At 34.6% G+C, this 21,169-nt stretch overlaps 1 protein-coding gene across 9 annotated transcripts in view; it reads right to left on the minus strand.

Moving 5' to 3' along the window:
* The window catches only part of NFAT5 (nuclear factor of activated T cells 5), a 120,058-nt gene that overhangs the window by 20,028 nt on the left and 78,861 nt on the right, over positions 1-21,169 (minus strand). For all 9 annotated transcript variants that reach the window (XM_020870198.2, XM_020870197.2, XM_020870196.2 and 6 more), the window contains 5 exons: positions 18,568-18,758; positions 16,925-17,097; positions 7,760-7,894; positions 7,581-7,633; positions 2,287-2,419 (listed from right to left, as the gene is read on the minus strand). In XM_020870198.2, coding sequence (XP_020725857.2) covers positions 2,287-2,419; positions 7,581-7,633; positions 7,760-7,894; positions 16,925-17,097; positions 18,568-18,758 — 685 coding nt within the window. The remainder of the gene's footprint in view (positions 1-2,286; positions 2,420-7,580; positions 7,634-7,759; positions 7,895-16,924; positions 17,098-18,567; positions 18,759-21,169) is intronic.

Raw genomic sequence — 21,169 nt, forward strand, 5'->3', positions numbered from 1 at the left:
AGACTATGTGTGCCATCTTAAGCCTATAGGGTGAACAGAGCTTAGGGGCATCAGCTGGTGCATCAAGGCCCTCCAGGTGAAGGATGGCGCCAGGAGAGGGAAGTGGGTCTTGTTTTAGCTGTTATAATTACTATGTGCTAAGTCTCATCAGTTGTGTCCAACTCTGTGTGACCCCATGGACTGTAGCCCACCAGGCTCCTCTGTCCATGGAATTCTCCGGGCGAGAATCCTGGAGTGGATTGCCATTCTCTTCTCCAGGGTATCTTCCTGACCCAGGGATTGAACCCGCCATCTCTCACATCTCTTGCATTGGCAGGCAGGTTCTTTACCACTAGAGCCATCTGGGAAGCCCTATAATTATAATCACTATACGCCACTGAATATGCAAATCTTTAACCACAGTCCCCAGCTGAGTCAAAACAGCAACTAGTTTATCATAATGAGACAGTGCGAATTATCATAACCAAGTTTTCCTGAAATATTCTCTCATGTGCACACCTAAAAAGACATTCACAGTTTATAAAACAAAAAAAGTGAAATTATGGGAAGATTCTTTAATTAGCTATATCATAAAGGCAGAAACTGAAGCATTAGATCTCACTATAAAATTTGCACAAAATATATATTCAAATAAGAGTTTCTGAGAGCGACTGCTATCTAGTACATATAAAATACAAGGGGGAAAAACATAAAAGGATAAACATTATGTCAGTGATGGTCTAAATGTGGCCAAATATAGCCAATTAGTGTAGGCTTTATATTTGGCAATTTATCAAAGAAAAATTTTTAATAATGAGCATTCATCACTAAGAAATGAAGATTCATAGTGCTGATGCTAAGCACTTTTCAAAGTCCTGAAGTTCTTTATTACTGATCAATAAAAAGAAACAAAGACAACAAAATCTCAGTAAGTATTTTAAGGATGGTAAAACTTTAAAAGCTATTCACCCTCCCCCCCCACACACTTCCTTCTCCCCTTCCCATACGAATGTATTAACTACTGTATGCCATTTTTCTCCCTCTATGAGCAAGCTTCTCTTCACGTAAAATACTAAATATTCTAGCAATTACTAAAATGCTTTAACTACCATTAGTTTTAAATCAAATTTTCTTGGATTTTTGAGACTTTCATAGAAAGAAAACAATCAACTGTTTGATTTTTAAGTATAAACCAGTATCCTCTTTCCTAGTTTTGTTGAAGCCAGTATATTATTTCTAAACTTTGTCTTTTTCTGTCTAAAATCTCTACAGGTGATCTTTTATTCTGAGACAAACACTAAAAGAATTTCATAAGGGCTATATTATGGCACACTTTTGTAACAAACTGGTGGGAAATAACCAACGTTGTGAAAGTTGGACATGATTTACAAAAGAAAAAGGGAACAGATTAACATTAAGTGATAGAGAATAATTATCAAGACTAATTATAACTCTGTCCTAGCTACTGTGTTCATCACTTCTGTTACCAGGGCTTTCTTTCCTTCCTACCATTTTTCACTTTGCACTTCACTGATTTCTGAATAATTTGGGAAAAATGTTATCAGTAAACTTGGAGATACGGAAGAACTTCTAATTCTGGAGCAAGACTGAGATACGAACGGAGTAAATAAATGGCAGTGTGGCAGCAACCAAGTCTAGGTCAACAAAACATGTGAAGCGTTTCCATTTCCAAAATGTTTTCTCTACTTTTCCAGGAAAAGGCTTCTCCAGGCAACTAAATGGATGTAGGTAAAAATCTCATAAGATACTTCTTACCCAGAGATATAAAATTTTAAACAACTGCTCTAGTTTCTAAAGCACCTGTTTTACCTAAATGCTTAAAATTATTTTTAAAATACTTATTCACCAGAAGTCTGATATTTTTGACTACATAAATTAGAAAATGATACAGGCATATGACTCTATTTGTGATATTATCACTTATCTCTCTGAGATTATCTCTCACCTCTCCCAAAATGCATCCTGTAAGACAGCCAGACTGAAAACTACTAGCAGTTTTCCTAAAGTAGTACATAAGAGGTATTCAATAAATGGTAATTCTTACCTTATCATACAAGGAGTACTTGTATGATAACTCTGTAAGGCAGAAACGGTTCTCTTAACTAAGAGTAAAAGCAGAGTTTGGTGGCCATCTTATTGGGAAATAATGCCATCTCTAAAAAATACTGGTATCAATTTACCTTTGCACACTACTTCCTCTTTTAAGTTGGCTGGTCTTCATATTCTTCTGAAGAAGCAGAAATGGATTACTCCTTTTGATTCAGAACTTTTAATATTTTGACATACCTGGGTCTGGAGTGTAAGTGAATGGCTGAACATCATGAGATCTTCCAGCATTGGTTACTACATATATTCCCACTGCTACTGGCAAAGTTATATGTTGATCATGATATGGGGGAACCTTCACAATAAGATGATTCTAATTGAAAGAAAATTATAAGAGGCAGAAATAAAGCAATATATAAATTAAAAATTTGAAATAAAATATTATAATTAAGTACTTTCCTGTTAGCTGTAAAGTTTAAAAAGTTTGACTAGGTGGAAAAAAGTATTATTTAAAAGTTCGGGTCCATGGGCATCAAGACATTAATCTTAAAGTTGCTTTTAAGGTAAAGTACCAATGTTTTGCAATGGCATAAAAGGTCCCTGGTCCTGTCAACTTTATCTCATTCCCATTCTCCTCTAGCTTGTTACACTCCAGGTACACTGACCTTCTTACACTAACACACTAAATTCATTTTTACCTCAGAGCCTTTACAACTTGCTATTCTCTTTCACTGGAATACTCTTCTCCTTTATCTCTTTAAATATCCAGTTCCTTACCCATTTCCAGATCTCATTCAAATGTCATCTCCTCAGAGAAGCCTTCTCTGACCATCCTCTTTTGGCAGCCCTCTCCAATCTGATCACAGAATCCTGTTTATTTCTTATCACCACCTGAAATTACTGTGATTATCTGCTTATTTTTTGTCCCCTCTACAACCACAAGAATCCAAATTCCAAGAGAAGCTAGGATGTTCTGTTCATCCTATCTCCACTGTTAAGCACCTCACACAGAATATACTCAAATAGATTTGTTGAAAAAAAGAATGAATATATTTCCAAGAAAAAAAATTGCCCACCAAGCAATATCAGTTACTATATGTTTTGTAAACCTTAACAGTGAGATGTACTTTGCAGTGCAGTTCACTGTTTTCTAACCACTAACAACTAATTCTCATTTAGTCTATTTAAATTTAAAATGTTTCAATTTGTATTTAAAACTAGTAACTAATTCTCATTTAAAGTCAACAGAGTTCAGTTTACCCAAAACCCAGTAAATCACCGTCATTTTTGTGTGTGTGAAAATAGTGGTAGAAGCATCCTTTTAAGAGAAAAAGGAAGAGTTCCATAAATGCTTCAGCAGCACTTATTCAAGGGGACTACATCTTAGAAGATATCATGAACTGCATATGACTTATTCTCTTCTTCCCTGCTATGTTACACTATTGGAAAAGAACAGCAAAAGGTAGTGACTGTGCTTTTGTACTACTCGATATGCAGGAGGCCAATGGTGACAGCTGAGGATGAAATGAGTTTAATGTCATTTTTTACTTAGTCAGACTCTGGAAGCTGGCTGACTCAGTTGAACAGAACATGACAAATGAGGCCAAGATTTCAATTTTTGAGTACTTAATTTGTTTCTAAGCCATCTTAAAAGATGCTCCGAAATAGTCATATTGTAAATTTTAAAATAGCTTCTTATTTATGGTAATAGTAGAATGCTTTCTGAGTCCAGTTAGCTATCTCAAAAAAATCACACTTCTAATTCAGGTGGAAAAACATATAAATGTATACATCCACAGGAATTAGGGGGCAAAAATCTGAAAGCACATACTTAATTGTATATGAAGTCATCAAAAAATGTATCTGCATTGACTCAAATTCTTAGAATAAGAGTTTTAAAATCTTGCCCACCTTCATTTTTCCTCCTTTGTTTAAAAACTGCAACTACATCACAAAGCAGTTCTACCTACATTTAAGGAGATGGCTGAATGGATGGACTTCGAAGTATCTTCCCAGTCTTAAGATTATTTGACCAACTCAATAACTGAAATTATTTTTCCAAATAAAAATTTGTTCTTGGTAATTAGTAACAGAATTAGTATCTAAAAGTCAGAAGAATATATACACACACACATATATTTATTTATTTACATGTATATTTATCTTTATATATATATATGTATTTTAATCTTTTACTCCACTTGTTTTAGAGTGTAGTTAAACAAACCTAATTTGAAACTTCTTAAAAATCAAATGAACAAATTATTCACATGTCCTCAATCTGAAATCAAGAAATTCTACAAATGATTTGAATTAAAAACTAAGTAAACTGTGAGTACTGACAGTAAATTTTAAAAAAAACAACCTAATCTCAAAAATTAAGAGCAATTAACTACCACTGAACTAGGAGTACAATACACGCAAAACATACAAAGGGCTGGGAGACCTGTGGAGCAGGTAGAGTGTTTTCTGAGGTAAAAAGGGAAGAATATCTAAATTTTAATTTCTTAGAAAAATCTGGTTGGATTCAAAATAATGATCTTCTTTATCCCAGCAGATAATCTTTTTTCAGGGTTTATAAGCAATGGTGCTAGATATTTTTCACGTTCCTAAGGAATAATTTATCATTATCAAAACTGTCATTTTGCAGTTGGGGGTATATACATAAAAATAATGTATGGAGACACAAAACAAATTACTAATAAGACCAATTTGAAAACATGTAACCTCGAAACTCTCAAGTCTTTGTTTAGCCTAGTTGTTTCCCAAAATTCTGAGGATCTTCTGGGCATTTCTTCCGAGAATTTTCTTTACATAGTTCTACTAAAAATTCCATCTTCTTCAAAGCTCCATCTTATTGTTTTTTTTTTATTCTTACTCTCTAAAAAATACAATGTAAAGAACCCAGAAGACTAGAAGTTTATGAATTATAATCCATACATTTTTCTATTTTTAATAGGCTCATGTCTATTTCATGTTCTGTAAAACAAGTTATACTTATATCAAATTATAGACCTCTGATACAAATGAACTTATTCACAAAATATAAACAGATTCACAGACTTTGAAAATAAACTTATGCTTACCAAAGGGGAAAGGTGGGAGGGAGGGATAAATTAGAAGTTTGGGAACTTACATATAGGCATTACTATATATAAAACAGATAATCAATAAGAACCTACTGTACATCACAGGGAACTCTACTCAATACTCTATAATAACATGCTGCTGCTGCTAAGTCACTTCAGTCGTGTCCAACTCTGTGCGACCCCAAAGACGGCAGCCCACCAGGCTCCCCCATCCCTGGGATTCTTCAGGCAAGAACACTGGAGTGGGCTGCCATTTCCTTCTCCAATGCATGAAAGTGAAAAGTGAAAGTGAAGTCGCTCAGTCATGTCCGACTCTCAGCAACCCCATGGACTGTAGCCTATCAGGCTCCTCCGTCCATGGGATTTTCCAGGCAAGAGCACTGGAGTGGGGTGCCATTGTCTTCTCCCTATAATAACATATACCCATATAATTACCTATATGGGAAAAGAATCTGAAAAAAGAATGAATATATGTATAACTAAATCACTTTGCTGTACACTGGAAACTAACATAACATTGTAAATCAACTATACTTCAATATAAAGTAAATAATTAAATGAAAAAAACAAAAGAAGCTAAAAAAAAAGATAGAGCTCTCCGAGGCTCTAAAATACTTGCTTCTAATTTCCTTTTAAAATCACCTTCATACTCAAGCTGCTAAACTCTTCTTTCTTTTAAAACCAATTTATCTTCAAAAACAAATATATATATATATATATATATATATATATGTAGAGAGAGATCTGTTTTTAAGATATGTATCTTATATATACATTGAATAGGCAATTAAGGCCCTACAGAATTCATCTAAAGTTGTTAAAATGGGAGTAGATATAATAACCATGTGCCTATTGCTTTTGGTATACATGAGTATGAGATATGTTATGGCACTGACTGAAAGAGCCAAATATTTTTTTTTTTAGAAGAGCCAAATATTAACAAAGAATTATTTTCCCAGACTTTGTTAGCCTCAATTTTCAAGTAATAAAAAAGTTTAATACCTGATGAGTTGACTTTGGAGTTTCAAATGAATAGCTATCACAATTATATTTGCAATTTGCAAAGCCATTATTAAGTGGTCTTTTCTACTGTACCATCCTCTAGTTATTTTTTATTATTATAGAGGGCCTTTTAACTTTTCATTATAGGCCTGTTATTTTTTTATTGACCACACTCAAAGTCTCTTTACTTTTAATGTATTTTCTGATCATACTTTTTCTAAGTGTTTAATTTTTGTGTTTTTTTCTTTAATATAAGTATAATCTTTAGGATTTATTTTGTATATCTCAGCTCTGATTCCACTCTAACATACTTCCCAGAAAGCCCTTTAGAAAGAAAGAAAAAAAGAAAGTTTTCTCTGAAAAAGATCAAAAAATTTTTAATAAATAGCAGAATCACAGAATTAATGAAAGATCATATTATGATTTAGCCTGTTTACATACTTGCTTACAAAAACCCCAGGGTCTCTATATATAGCCACCAAATGAGGATATAATTCCTTTCCATTCCACCAAATTTTTATGATTATTCTGCATTAATCCACCGTATAACTTGTTTTACAGAACATGAAATAGACATTAGCCTATTAAAAACAGAAAATTCCATCTTCTTCAAAGCTCCACCTTATTTTTTTTTATTGTCTAAAAAATATAATATAAAGAACCCAGAAGACTAGAAGTTGAGAAATTATAATCTGATTTGTGTTCTTTTCTATAATAAAACTGAAATTGTTACGTACAGTGCTTTCCTGAGTTCTGTGAGTTCTACTATCAAATCTTTGGCGGAAGTGGAAACCCTTGAATTTGAAGCCAACTGTTCACAAGTAAGACCTGTTCAGGGGACCCCTGAACTTGCAGCTGGTGTCTGAAGTGAGGGCACTCTTAGGCAGCACTGTACGTTTAGTTTTGAGTTTGGCAATATATTGGATATAATATATTGGATATATAATGTTAAATTTCTTTATTTTTTTCAGAACACAAAGGGAATTTTAAAAAATTTTAAACCAAAAATGAATATACACCAAGGTCCTACAAATACAGACTCTAAGTGTAACAAGTAGTGCTTCTGAGTGCAAAAGGTAATGAACAAATATAAAACACCTGGCACATAGCAGGTACTCAATAAATACGTTTCTCTTATTAAAAAGTAGGTGAAGATAATCCAAAGATAATCCAAAGTAGGTAAAGATAGCAAATAAAAATTATGAAAGATATTTCATTTATTAATAATGGTGATTTTCTCATGCTCTTAACTTTTCAAATACAGAACTGTCATTTCCAGCATCAGTGGAATAAATCTATTTCAGTTAAACTCAAGAAACTTTAAATGATTTACATCAATTCCATATAAATAAGAAATTTAATCTGTTGATCTAGGAAAATCTTGGAGCAAAACTCAGTTTCTCAGAGAATAAACAATCAAACTATAAAAAGTTTAAATTATACCTGATGAAATAATTCCATATCGATTTCAGCTTCTGACTTCCAAGAGTTTTCATCTGATTGAAATAAAAAATATTGACTTACTAAAATTATGAAACATTTTTTACTTTGTTGCTACAACTGTATCTTTGTAACCAAGTGAAACATCTAACAATTTCTAAGGCAGTGTTATGCCTACTTACCAGAAACATTTTCTTGGAAAATAACTTTAGTTCCTTTCAGAAAGTTCTTGCCAATTAAAAATACTTCTTCCTCTCCTTTCACTGAACAGCTATGCAAGCTCTTCTTTAAGATTTCTGGCACTCCTGCCGGTTGAGCTGTAGGTATATATAAGCATCCCATAAGAAGAACCACCAACACATTTCTTATCTAAAATCAACTCTCAATTATTCAGTTCTATAAGTTGTCTTTGTTGACCCCTGAATTTGCCTTCTTTTATTCTACAATGCAGGAGACTCCAGTTCGATTCCTGGGTTGGGAAGATCCGCTGGAGAAGGGATAGCCTACCCACTCTAGTATTCTTGGGCCTTCCTGGTGGGTCAGAGGGTATAAGAAAACATCTGCAATGTGGGAGACCTGGGTTCAATTCCTGGGTAAAGATCCCCTGGAAAAGGAACGGCTACCCACTCCGATATTCTGGCCTGGAGAATTCCATGGACAGAGCAGCCTGGCAGGCTACACAGTTCTTGGGGTTGCAAAGAGTTGGACACCACTGAGCAACTTTCACTTTCATTCTGCAAATCAAAATTTACCATAACAGAAAGCAAAGTTACATGTCATCTTTGTTTTCTCATTACATGGGAAAAAAAAGGGGGTGTAAAAATGAACTTGGTCATGTTTTTGTCTTAACGTTAAAAAAAAAAATCAATTTAATAACAAATATCTCACAATCCTAACTAACCATAAAAATGTTATCTGTGCTACACCTTCACAAGACTTCTGAGGCAAAGTGAGCCTCTGGGCGGTATTAAGAGTATCTTTAAGGATCCAAATCTAGAATTTAGAGACTCTAAATGAAAAGAAACCTGAAAACAGACTGAATCCATTTCAGAATAATTCTTTCTACCAGAGGATCTCCCTGAATTAGGATACCTTGAGAATAAAAATAAAACACACTCATTTTTCAATTATAAAGACTAACTAACCACTAGTAAATTAACAAAGAGGTAGAGAAGTACTGAGGAGGAGCCGGATCTAATAAACTATAATTGGCTTACTAATCTTCCTGATTTTCTTAAGAAAATTTAATATGTACCGTTTAGTAAAATAGATTCCAAAATTTCCCCAAACATTTCACATTCTGATGTACACTATAAATATCCAAGAAATGGGTGTAGTACAGTTTTCTCAATATATCTGACCCCAGAAACATTCTTCCATATTGACACCTAAGGACTAGGTTTCCACCAGAATATTCCCTGGAATACTGGTTAATGCAAATACATACCTTTTAGGTACTCAGAAAACTGGTCCCTTAAGATTAAGCACTTTGAAAGAGATTACACCGTTTGCTGTTTTAGTAAATCCTAATAATATATATACTGAAAAAGTAATTTTAACATGGCTGTATAACTCATCAAATTCTAAATTTGAGATAGTCTAATACATGTTGAATGTTACAAATCTCTGTCCACAGTTCTTCAGGCATTCTGTCTACCAGATCTAATCCCTTGAATCTATTTGTCACCTCCACTGTATAATCATAAGGGATTTGATTTAGGTCATACCTGAATGGCCTAGTGGTTTTCCCTACTTTTTTCAATTTAAGCCTGAATTTTACAATAAGGAGCTCATGATCTGAGCCACAGTCAGCCCAAGGCAGGTCTTGTTTTTGCTCACTGTATAGAGCTTCTCCATCTTTGGCTGTAAGAATATAATCAAGGTGATTTCGGTTTTGATCATCTGGTGATGTCCACGTGTAGAGTCATCTCTTGAGTTGCAGAAGAGGGTGTTTGCTATGACAAAACTCTGTTAGCCTTTGCCCTGCTTCATTTTGTACTCCAAGGCCAAACCTGCCTGTTAGTCCGGGTATCTCGTGACTTCCTACTTTTGCATTACAATCCCCTATGATGAAAAGGAAATCTTTTTTAGGTGTTAGTTCTAGAAGTCTTGTAGGTCTACATAGAACTCGTCCACTCCAGCTTCTTTGGCATCAGTGGCTGGGGCACAGATTTGGATTACTGTGATGTTGAATGGTTTGCCTTGGAAACAAACTGAGATCATTCTTGTTTCTGAGATTGTACCCAAGTACTGTATTTTGGACTCTCTTGTTGATTATGAGGGCTATTCCACTTCTTGTAAGGGATTCTCGCCCACAATAATCGACATAATGGTCACCTGAATTAAATTCGCCCATTCCCATCAATTTTAGTTCACTGATTCTTAAAACACCAATGTTCACTCTTGCCATCTCCTGCTTGACCATATCCAATTTACCTTGATTCATGAACCTAACATTCCAGGTTCTTTTACAGAATCGGATTTTACTTTCACCACCAGACACATCTACAACTCAGCAATGTTACTGCTTTGGCCCAGCCTCTTCATTCTTTCTGGAGCTATTTTTCTTCTATTCCCCAGCAGCATGTCAGACAGCTACTGACCTGGGGGACTCATCTTCTGGTGTCATATCATCTTGCCTTTTCATACTGTTCATGAGGTTCTTGAGCAAGAATACTGGAGGGGTTTGCCATTTCCTTCTCCAGTGGACCACATTTTGTCAGAACTCTCCACCATGACCCATCCATCTTGAGTGGCCCTCCACAGCATAGCTCATAGCTTCATTGAGTTACACAAAGCTCTGATTCATGTGATCATTTTGGTTACCTTTCTGGGATTGTGGTTTTCATTCTGGAGGTTGTGGGACTGTAGTTCTTGCTTCTTCTGTTTGCCCTTTGATGGATGAGGCTAAGAGGCCAGTGTAAGCTTCCTGATGGGAGAGACTGGCTGTGGGGAAAGCTGGGTCTTACTTTGGTGGGCAGGGCCATGCTCAGTAAATCAAATCCCTTATGATTATACAGTAGAGGTGACAAATAGAGTCAAGGGATTAGGTCTGATAGACAGAGTGCCTGAAGAACTATGTATGGAGTTTTCTAACACTATAGAAAGCAGTGACTAAAACCATCTCAAAGAAAAAGAAATGCTAGAAGGCAAAGTGGTTGTCTGAGGAGGCCTTACAAGCTGAGAAAGAAAGAGAAGTTAAAGGTGAAAGGGAAAGATATAATCAACTAAATGCAAAGCTCCAGAGAATAGTGAGGAGAGATGAGAAAGCCTTCTTAAGTGAACAATGCAAAGAAATAGAGGAAAAACAACAGAATGTGAAAGACTAAAGACCTCTTCAAAAAAACTGGAGATACCAAGGGAACATTTCATGCAAAGATGGGCACAAAAAAGAACAGAAATGGCAAGGACCTAACAAAAGCAGAAGAGTTTAAGAAGAAGCGGCAAAAATACACCAAAGAGCTATACAAAAAAGGTCTTAATGATCCAGATAACCATGATGGTGTGGACACTCACCTAGAGCAGGACATTCTGCAGTGTGAAGTCAAGTCACCATTAGGAAGCATTACTATGAACAAAGCTAGTGGAGGTGATAGAATTCCAGCTGAGCTATTTAAAATTCTAAAAGATGATGCTGTTAAAGTGCTGTACTCAATATGTCAGCATATTTGGAACACTCAGCAGTGGTCACAGTACTGGAAAAGGTCAGTTTTCATCCAATCTCAAATAAAGGCAATGCCAAAGATAAAGTTCAAACTACTGTACAATTTCACAGGCTAGCAATACTCAAAATCCTTCAAGCTAGGCTTCAGTAGTATGTGAACTGAGAACTTCCAGATACACAAACTGGATTTAAAAAAGGCAGAAGAAGCAGAGATCAAATTGCCAACATCTGTTGGATAATCAAAAAAGCAAGAGAGTTCCAGAAAAACATCTACTTCTGCTTCACTGACTATATACTAAAGCCTTTGACTGTGTGGATTACAACTGTGGGAAGTTCTTAAAGAGATGGGAGTACCAGACTACTTTACTTTACCACCTTCTGAGAAACGTGCATGTGTGTTAAGAAGCAACAGTTAGAACCAGACATGGAACAATGGACTGGTTCAAAATTGGGAAAGGAGTACGACAAGGCTGTATGTTGTCACCCTGCTTATTTAACTTCTATGCAGAGTACATCATGCGAAATGCCAGGCTGGATGAATCACAAGCTGGAATCAAGAATGCCAGGAGAATTAAACAACAACTTCAGGTTTGCAGATGATTCTATTTTAATGGAAGAAAACAAGAGGAACTAAAGAGACTCTTGATGAGGGTAAAAGAAGAGAGTGAAAAAGCTGGCTTAAAACACAACATTCAAAAAACTAAGATCATAGCATCTGGTCCCACTGCTTCATGGCAAATAGAGGAGGAAAAGTGGAAACAGTGACAGATTGTATTTTCTTGGGCTCCAAAATCACTATGGACAGAGACTGAAGCCACAAAATTAAGACACTTGCTCCTTGGAAGAAAAGCTATGACAAACCTAGACAGCATATTAAAAAGAAGGGATATCACTTTGCCAGCAAAGATCTGTATAGTCAAAGCTATAGTTTTTCCAGTAGTCATGTACGGATTTAAGAGTTGGACCATAAAGAAGAATGAGCACCAAAGAATGAATGCTTTTGAAATGTTTTGCTGGAGAAGACTCCTGAGAGTTCCCTGGACAGCAAGCAGAGTGAATCAGTCAACCCTAAAGGAAATTAACCCTGAATACTCATTGGACAGCCTGAGGCTGAAGCTGAAGCTCCAATACTTTGGCCACCTGATGCAAAGAGCCGAGTCATTAGAAAAGACACTGATGCTGGGAAAGACTGAGGGAAGGAGGAGAAGGGGGCAAAAGAGGATGAGATGATTGGATGGCACCACTGACTAAATGGATAAGAGTTTGAGCAAACTTTGGGAGAAAGTTAAGGACAGAGAAGCCTGGCATGCTTCAGTCCACGGGATCACAAAAAGTCGGAAACAACTTAGCAACTGAACAACAATAACTAAACTTTAACCAAAGTTTTAAAGTTTTTTTCTCCTTAGGCACTTATATATTTGATAATCAATTTTATCTTTACAAGAAAGTAATGTGGCAAATTATTGTTGTCAAAGTATTATTGCCCCGTTTTCCCTAGGCCTGCCCTTTCTGTCAGAAGACTCTTGCTCCACACAAGGTCATTCCTGCCCCATTCATGTAAGGATTAGCCACGTGACTTGTTTAAATAATGAAATGTGAACTGAAGTCATGTGCCACTTCCAGGCTTTACCATATCCATGTGGTTCCACCATCTTTTTTTTCCTCCACTAAAAAATAGCAATATCCCAGAAAAAGGCAGCTTCTAAAGCCTGGTTCCCACAGTGAAGAAAATGGAGCTGCTCCTCAATTGCAGCCAATATTATCATAAAATGAGGGAGAAGTAAAACTGTGTTGTATAACCACTTAGATTTTTTTGGTTGTTTATTACTGTAGCATCATTTAGTTTCACTTATTGATACAAACAAGTATCTTATCCTAATTAAATGCCAAATAATATTTTCAGCAATGCCTAAGAGTTTCAAAAAATTGTGATTGTATATACATATATACTGTCTAGAACCTAGAACAGATGGAAACAGTTATCAGTCATACACTGGTAATCATACACCCTTTTAAAACAAAGAACCAACTGAACTAATTTATAACTTTTGGGAGTAACACTGGAACTAGATACTCATTTTTAAATGACATTCAAGAAGAATATGATAAATATTATTTTGATTAGAAAACAGTAAGAGGTACAAAATTATATGAATGTATTATAGTAACAAAATGAATGGAAAGTCTATAATATCACCCCCACCCACTTATAAAATACTATATGGAAACTCCACTTTGTTCATGATTATCAAAACTTTTCCCTATTTCCTTTTTCCTTTTTATGCATTAAAAGGCATAAGACAGCCAAATGAGGCCCCTCTGAAGGTACAATGTATATTTATCTTTTATATATTTATATTTACGTTACACAAAGAACTAGTCTGTTCAAGATAATTTAACTTTTGACCTTAAAAGGTCTTATCTGTTAAAAAGTTTGGTGGTTACCTAACAGGACATACTCTATACCAAATAGAACTGAAGTCAGGATTATTAAAGCATTAGCTGTTTTATTTTTACCATTAATTAGTAAGCTGCCCCTTGAAAGGGATCACATTGCTTTAAAAATTTATAACAGAAAAAAGCAGCTACTTTTCTGCTACTATAAAATACAATGTGCTTTTAGATGCTGTTCAAATAGGAGCCTCAAAAATAAAGCTGAAGAAAATGAACATCTGAATACTGAAAAATAACAAAGCAAATATTTCAACCTGTCAAAAGAATTAGAAAGCCTTTTTAATGTCTGTGAATAGAACAAAAGTTAACTGAATGGTATTACTCGTTACCTAAAGCTGTGGAAGAGCCATAAGTAAAGGAAGAACTTGTTAATTTCAGTAAGACTTAATACAGTAAGTATTAGTAAGATAAAGCCTAATATACATTATGTTGAAGAAAGCTATGATTAATTTTGCCACATTAATTTAGGGCAGATACTAAAAAAGTATGAAAATTGATATTTTTACTTTGATCTAGTATATATATATTTTCTGGAGAAATCTAAAGGTGTGAAAGGAGAGGATTCTTCTATCCCCTTAAAAATAAACGAACTAAAAGAAAATGGATCCAATGGCCACTGTTAAACCAACAAGAAGAAGCAGGATTGTTTTTCTAAGGTCACAAGGCACAGCATGAATTCTGGCATTAGGCCTTCTTTCCACTGAGTGCCTCTAGAGGGAAGATCAAGTATCTGTTTCCTCTCCTCCCTTCCACCTGTAGCACCTTTTGGCCCCTCTTCCTTTCTGCTTACCTCTCATCTTCCTGTTTCCTTCTACCTCCCACTCCAATTCTAACAAATTATTATAGCAAAGGTACCTCTTTCTTTAAAAGAAAGTATTGCTCAAGTTTATCTAATTCAATTTCACCAAGCAGATGGCAATATAAATGCCAAGCAGTCAACTAAAGGAGTAAAAATATATATCCTACACCTCCATAATAAATGACATTTACAAAAGGAAATGGAAAAGATAATATAGGTATTCAAGCAAAATCCCCTAATATAAATTGAGATCTACTTTCTAAATTCATAAAAAATCTAAGTTACATAACACAAATATCATAGGTAGAGGAAATAGTTTGTCTAACATAATTTCATACTGTAACTATAGTCCTAACCATCTGGACGCTATAGCTGGGATAAAATGAGTCGTTCAAATTTTGTTTTTAGCACTGCTAAATTTTAAGTGACTGTGGTGGCAACACAGCACAATGGCTAAAAAGGAGGCTTTTAATCCTGTCTTACTATTTACTAGCTACGTGACCTTGAGGAAGTTATTTAAGTCTCAGTTTCAACAACTGTAGAACAGAAACAACAAACGGCAATGGTGAGGGTAAATGACATAATGCTTATAAAATTGTTAATAAAATCTCTGGCATACTGTGAAGAGTTCAAAATATGGCAATTTTTATTATTAGCTCTACATGCCGCTGCTTCTTAGGACTATCAAATTCACCCAGACACAGCTTCTAAGGGAGATAACACTTTTTGCAACGTGAACATATTAATATGTTACCATTAATGGTGATGATTAACAAATGAAAATTATAACTATAGATGAAAAATTTATGAAAATCATGTTTTCTGTTTCTATTTTCTATCTTTGGCTGGATACATTTATACTTATATTTTAACAATACTTCAATTAAATAGGAAATAAAGAAATGAACTACTGAAAGAAGAAATAAACAATTATTAATAAAATAAAACTGAGGGGGGTTCAGGACAGGGGGAACACATATACACCCATGGCTGATTCATGTTGATGTATGGCAAAAACCACCATAGTGTTTATTGTAAAGTAATTAGCCTCCAATTAAAATAAATAAATGAATTAAAAAATAAAATAAGATAAAGTTGACAACCATCCCCCAGTTCCTGCTAAGGCAGTATGATCTGAATTATCTAGCATCTCCTGGATCTGGTCTTCAGAGAGTGGCTATGGTCATGCTCAAAGTATTAGATCACATAAAAGAAGAACTGCATGTACCCAACTAAAATTGAATTTCCACCCTTATAATATTCAAGTTGAGACATATTGTGATTTATAGTAAACTAGCACCCAAATTAGAAAAACTTTAGAATTCAATAAACCATCTACAGATTACTTATTCTGTCTCTATCTAAACACAACAGAATGGACGTGGAATCTACACAAACTTTAAAAGGAGTATATTTATAAGTGAACATTATCCAGAAATAGTCCAAGGAAACACTTAATACCATAACAAATTTTTCATAATAATGAAAAATAGAAGTCTACTGAGTTCTCTTGAGATCACAAATATATTTACTACTACCCTTTTAAAACAAGGGTGTTTGCCAAGCTAACGTATAGGTATTCACATCTGAAATGAATTAAAAGGAAGGGAAAAATAAGATTTACTAAGGGTGAATAAGTTGACAAAACTAAGCTACAATTAAATAAAAAAAGGCTTTGTAAGTGTATGGGGGTACCAAGGTCACAATACCCATAACCCATCCAATAGGAAATTCAAGTGAATGAAACTCAGTTTCTTCTGCTCTTTTGAATTCAGAAGCAAGGCCAAAGAAAATAATAATTAATGAAAATCTTCTTAAGGGATGTACAAAGGAAAAAATTTTCCTATGTATTACTTGTACTAATACTCATTACAGAGAAACCAGACTATATAGTAAGGCACATTGATAACATGACTGAATTTAAATACACACATATACACATCATTTATTTTCTATGCCAAGGTCAGCAAAGCAAGAATTTAATTTCCCATTATACTACAGCACTTTAATTTGTAATCTGAACTCTCACTGCTATTTATTTACAAAGTTCTGCTTACCTTTTTGTTTCCTTACGTTCTAACACAAAACACTTAGGATCACAGCAATTTACCACAAAATGAAGATGCTGTGAAAATCCTTCAGATTTGTAATTTACTTAGGCAAACTATTCAAATTACTTTTTAAATCAGTATAAGATTAACAGGAAACCACAAAATGCTATATAACTTCTGAGTCTTATTAGAAATTACCCACCTTTAGTTTAGTCTAGAAAACCTGACCAAAGCTTTTAAAATGTTGCAAAGTTTGCATGACTATAAATAAGCTTAAGCATGTAATACAACTGAAATTTAGAGATATCTGAATGCTAAACAGAAAATGGAAAAAAAAAGCACCTCTATATATTTAATATCTTCATATTTTCTTACTTACTACATAAAATTGGAGAAGAGGGTGTTTGCAGTGTCAAAGTGGAGCCATCTTTCCTTGTGATATTAACTCGAAAAACCAATCTGGCACGAGTGCTCTTTTTCTTGGAACCAGCAATTCCTATCCTGGCTTCAACATCAGCATTCCTCAATTTCAATATCCCTACGCAGTCAACCCTGATACAGAAAAAATATATTAATTGATATATAAATAGTAATATATTCTTAAACATTTTCTTTTTAAGAATAATTTGCTTATTTATTTACTTTTGAATATGTAATATATGGTTCCAAATTTTAAAAAATAGAGAAGTGCAAATTCTAAACATTCATAACTTCTCTGGTCAACTTTTTATTTATAATAATAATGGAAAAATAGTATAGAAATCACTATTTCAAAATCTGAACATAAGTTATGGTTTACAAGAGATACTTTTGCTTTAAAAAATTAAATTTATCCTCTTCCTTTTTGTACCTAATTCAGATACTAAAATAAGGGACAAATTTTACTTGGAAAAAAACTAGCAACTGTCTCCCTCCAAAATGGAACACTGTACAGCCACTAAGATGCATGCTTTAAATAATATGTGATGTTTATATGGGAAAATGCTCACAGTAAGTGAAGAGTAGGTTACAGAGCAGTGAGTACAGTATCATCTCATTTTATCAGAAAAAAGGATGGAAAAATAAATGTCAAAATAGTAATAAGTTCTATTAAGTTGGAAGTTGGCGTTTGAGGAGTATGTTTTTAGCTTTCTATTACTACTAATTTTTAGTAATTTAAAAAATTTATTGTTTTCAACTTATAAGGAGTAAGTACTATTTTTATAATCAGTAACTCTATCTTCCACCATATACATTTACTTTTATAATTTTGAAAGTTAAAAAAAAACCTTTATTAAATATGTTTCAAAATTTCTCTTTTCCAACTTATTTCCCTCTTACTTATTTAAAAAAAGCTTTAAAAAAAAAACAAAAAAAACCACCAAGTAAAGAAAAGTCTTCAGCTATCCAATACAAATAATTACAAAAATGTCTATCCCATATCAATATTTGCTGCTGTTAAGTTTATCTTTCTGATTAAAGGTCCTCAACAAAAGGGTTAAGGAAAAAAGAAATTTAATTTAAATCCTTAACACTTGTAATATATTTCAGGAAATGAAAATGCATAACATGAAAAATAGGTAATCCTGGGACATAATTTTTTTTTAACACAGGAAAGCAGAAATAGAAGGTAAATTTAGACTAACAATATGCCTTTTCATTCCAAGACTGGTTAAAGACACCATGAATGATGTCTGTCAGTTTCTACTGCAAACACTACAAAAGTGGAATTTAGGAAAGTAAATCAAATTGGTTGTAATTTTAGTTTTTAATGTTAATATTATAAAACTAACATATAAGTCTATATTATTTTCCAAAAGGCCAGCATTCCACCTTGCTTTTATATCCTTGCCTTTCACTATGGGAATTCTCTAGCAAAGGGCAAGAATTCATTTCCCCCATTACAATTCTGCCATAATCTATTCTTTTTATTTGCAATGCTTAAAACTTAAAATCTTTTATATTTACATGAGAAACTAAAAACTTTTCCTCCTATTGCAAAAGTGTAATGAACTAACAAAAAAATTTTAAGTAAGTACTCACGCCAGTGTCATATTGTTGCTTGGATCAAGGCCAACTTCTATAACAGTAGTGCCTTCGATATCCACTTCTTTGCAGGGAGTTGTATTTCGCCCAGTTACCCTGCAGGCCTGATAAAATCCATGTGGTTTCACTCGACCAGAGTCATTGCCCACAAACACCTGCAACACCACTGGCTCATTATGCCCTTCCAGCTGGAATGAGATAACATGGAGCATAAACACTAATTAGCATTTCAAATAATCGAACTGTAAAAATCAAACACTTAAGGTCAAGTCTTTTTTTTTTTTCCATTTATTTTTATTAGTTGGAGGCTAATTACTTTACATCATTGCAGTGGTTTTTGTCATACATTGGGATGAATTAGCCATGGATTTACATGTATTCCCCATCCCGGTCCCCCCTCCCACCTCCCTCTCCACCCGATCCCTCTGGGTCTTCCCAGTGCACCAGGCCCGATCACTTGTCTCATGCACCCAACCTGGGCTGGTGATCTGTTTCACCCTAGATGATATACATGTTTCAATGCTGTTCTCTTGAAACATCCCACCCTCTCCTTCTCCCAGAGTCCACAAGTCTGTTCTATACATCTGAGTCTCTTTTTCTGTTTTGCATATAGGGTTATCATTACCATCTTTTTAAATTCCATATATATGTGTTAGTATACTGTATTGGTCTTTATCTTTCTGGCTTACTTTGCTCTGTATAATGGGCTCCAGTTTCATCCATCTCATTAGAACTGATTCAAATGAATTCTTTTTAATGGCTGAGTAATATTCCATGGTGTATATGTACCACGGCTTCCTCATCCATTCGTCTGCTGATGGGCATCTAGGTTGCTTCCATGTCCTGGCTATTATAAACAGTGCTGCGATGAACACTGGGGTGCACGTGTCTCTTTCAGATCTGGTTTCCTTGGTGTGTATGCCCAGAAGTAGGATTGCTGGGTCATATGGCAGTTCTATTTCCAGCTTTTTAAGAAATCTCCACACTGTTTTCCATAGTGGCTGTACTAATTTGCATTCCCACCAACAGTGCAAGAGGGTTCCCTTTTCTCCACACCCTCTCCAGCATTTATTGCTTGTAGACTTTTGGATAGCAGCCATCCTGATTGGCATATAATGGTACCTCATTGTGGTTTTGATTTGCATTTCTCTGATAATGAGTGATGTTGAGCATCTTTTCATGTGTCTGTTAGCCATCTGTATGTCTTCCTTGGAGAAATGTCTGTTGAGTTCTTTGGCCCATTTTTTGATTGGGTCATTTATTTTTCTGGAGTTGAGCTGGAGGAGTTACTTGTATATTTTTGAGATTAATCCTTTGTCTGTTGCTTCACTTGCTATTATTTTCTCCCAATCTGAGGGCTGTCTTTTCACCTTGCTTATGAGTTTCCTTTGTTGTGCAAAAGCTTTTAAGTTTCATTAGGTCCCATTTGTTTATTTTTGCTTTTATTTCTAAAATTCTGGGATGTGGGTCATAGAGGATCCTGCTGTGATTTATGTCAGAGAGTGTTTTGCCTATGTTCTCCTCTAGGAGTTTTATAGTTTCTGGTCTTACATTTAGATCTTTAATCCATTTTGAGTTTATTTTTGTGTATGGTGTTAGAAAGTGTTCTAGTTTCATTCTTTTACAGGTGGTTGACCAGTTTTCCCAGCACCACTTGTTAAAGAGGTTGTCTTTTTTCCATTGTATATCCTTGCCTCCTTTGTTGAAGATAAGGTGACCATAGGTTCGTGGACTTATCTCTGGGCTTTCTATTCTGTTCCATTGATCTATATTTCTGTCTTTGTGCCAGTACCATGCTGTCTTGATGACTGTGGCTTTGTAGTAGTCTGAAGTCAGGCAGATTGATTCCTCCAGTTCCATTCTTCTTTCTCAGGATTACTTTGGCTATTCGAGGTTTTTTGTATTTCCATACAAATTGTGAAATTATTTGTTCTAGTTCTGTGAAAAATACCGTTGGTAGTTTGATAGGGATTGCATTGAATCTATAGATTGCTTTGGGTAGTATAGCCATTTAAAGCAGACAAAGATGCCACAAAAAAAGAAAACTACAGGCCAATATCACTGATGAACATAGATGCAAAAATCCTTAACAAAATTCTAGCAAACAGAATCCAACAACATATTAAAAAAATCATACATCATGACCAAGTGGGCTTTATCCCAGGAATGCAAGGATTCTTTAATATCCACAAATCAATCAATGTAATACACCACATTAACAAATTGAAAGATAAAAACCATAAGATTATCTCAATAGATGCAGAAAAGGCCTTTGACAAAATTCAACATCCATTTATGATTAAAACTCTCCATAAAGCAGGAACAGAAGGAACATACCTCAACATAATAAAAGCTATATATGACAAACCCACAGCAAGCATCACCCTCAATGGTGAAAAATTGAAAGCATTTTCCCTGAAATCAGGAACAAGACAAGGGTGCCTACTCTCATCACTACTATTCAACATAGTTTTGGAAGTTTTGGCCACAGCAATCAGGGCAGAAAAAGAAGTAAAAGGAATCCAGATAGGAAAAGAAGAAGTGAAACTCTCTCTGTTTGCAGATGACATGATCCTCTACATAGAAAACCCTAAAGACT

The sequence above is a fragment of the Odocoileus virginianus genome, chromosome 20 (genome assembly GCF_023699985.2).
Source record: "Odocoileus virginianus isolate 20LAN1187 ecotype Illinois chromosome 20, Ovbor_1.2, whole genome shotgun sequence".
NCBI lineage: Eukaryota > Metazoa > Chordata > Mammalia > Artiodactyla > Cervidae > Odocoileus > Odocoileus virginianus.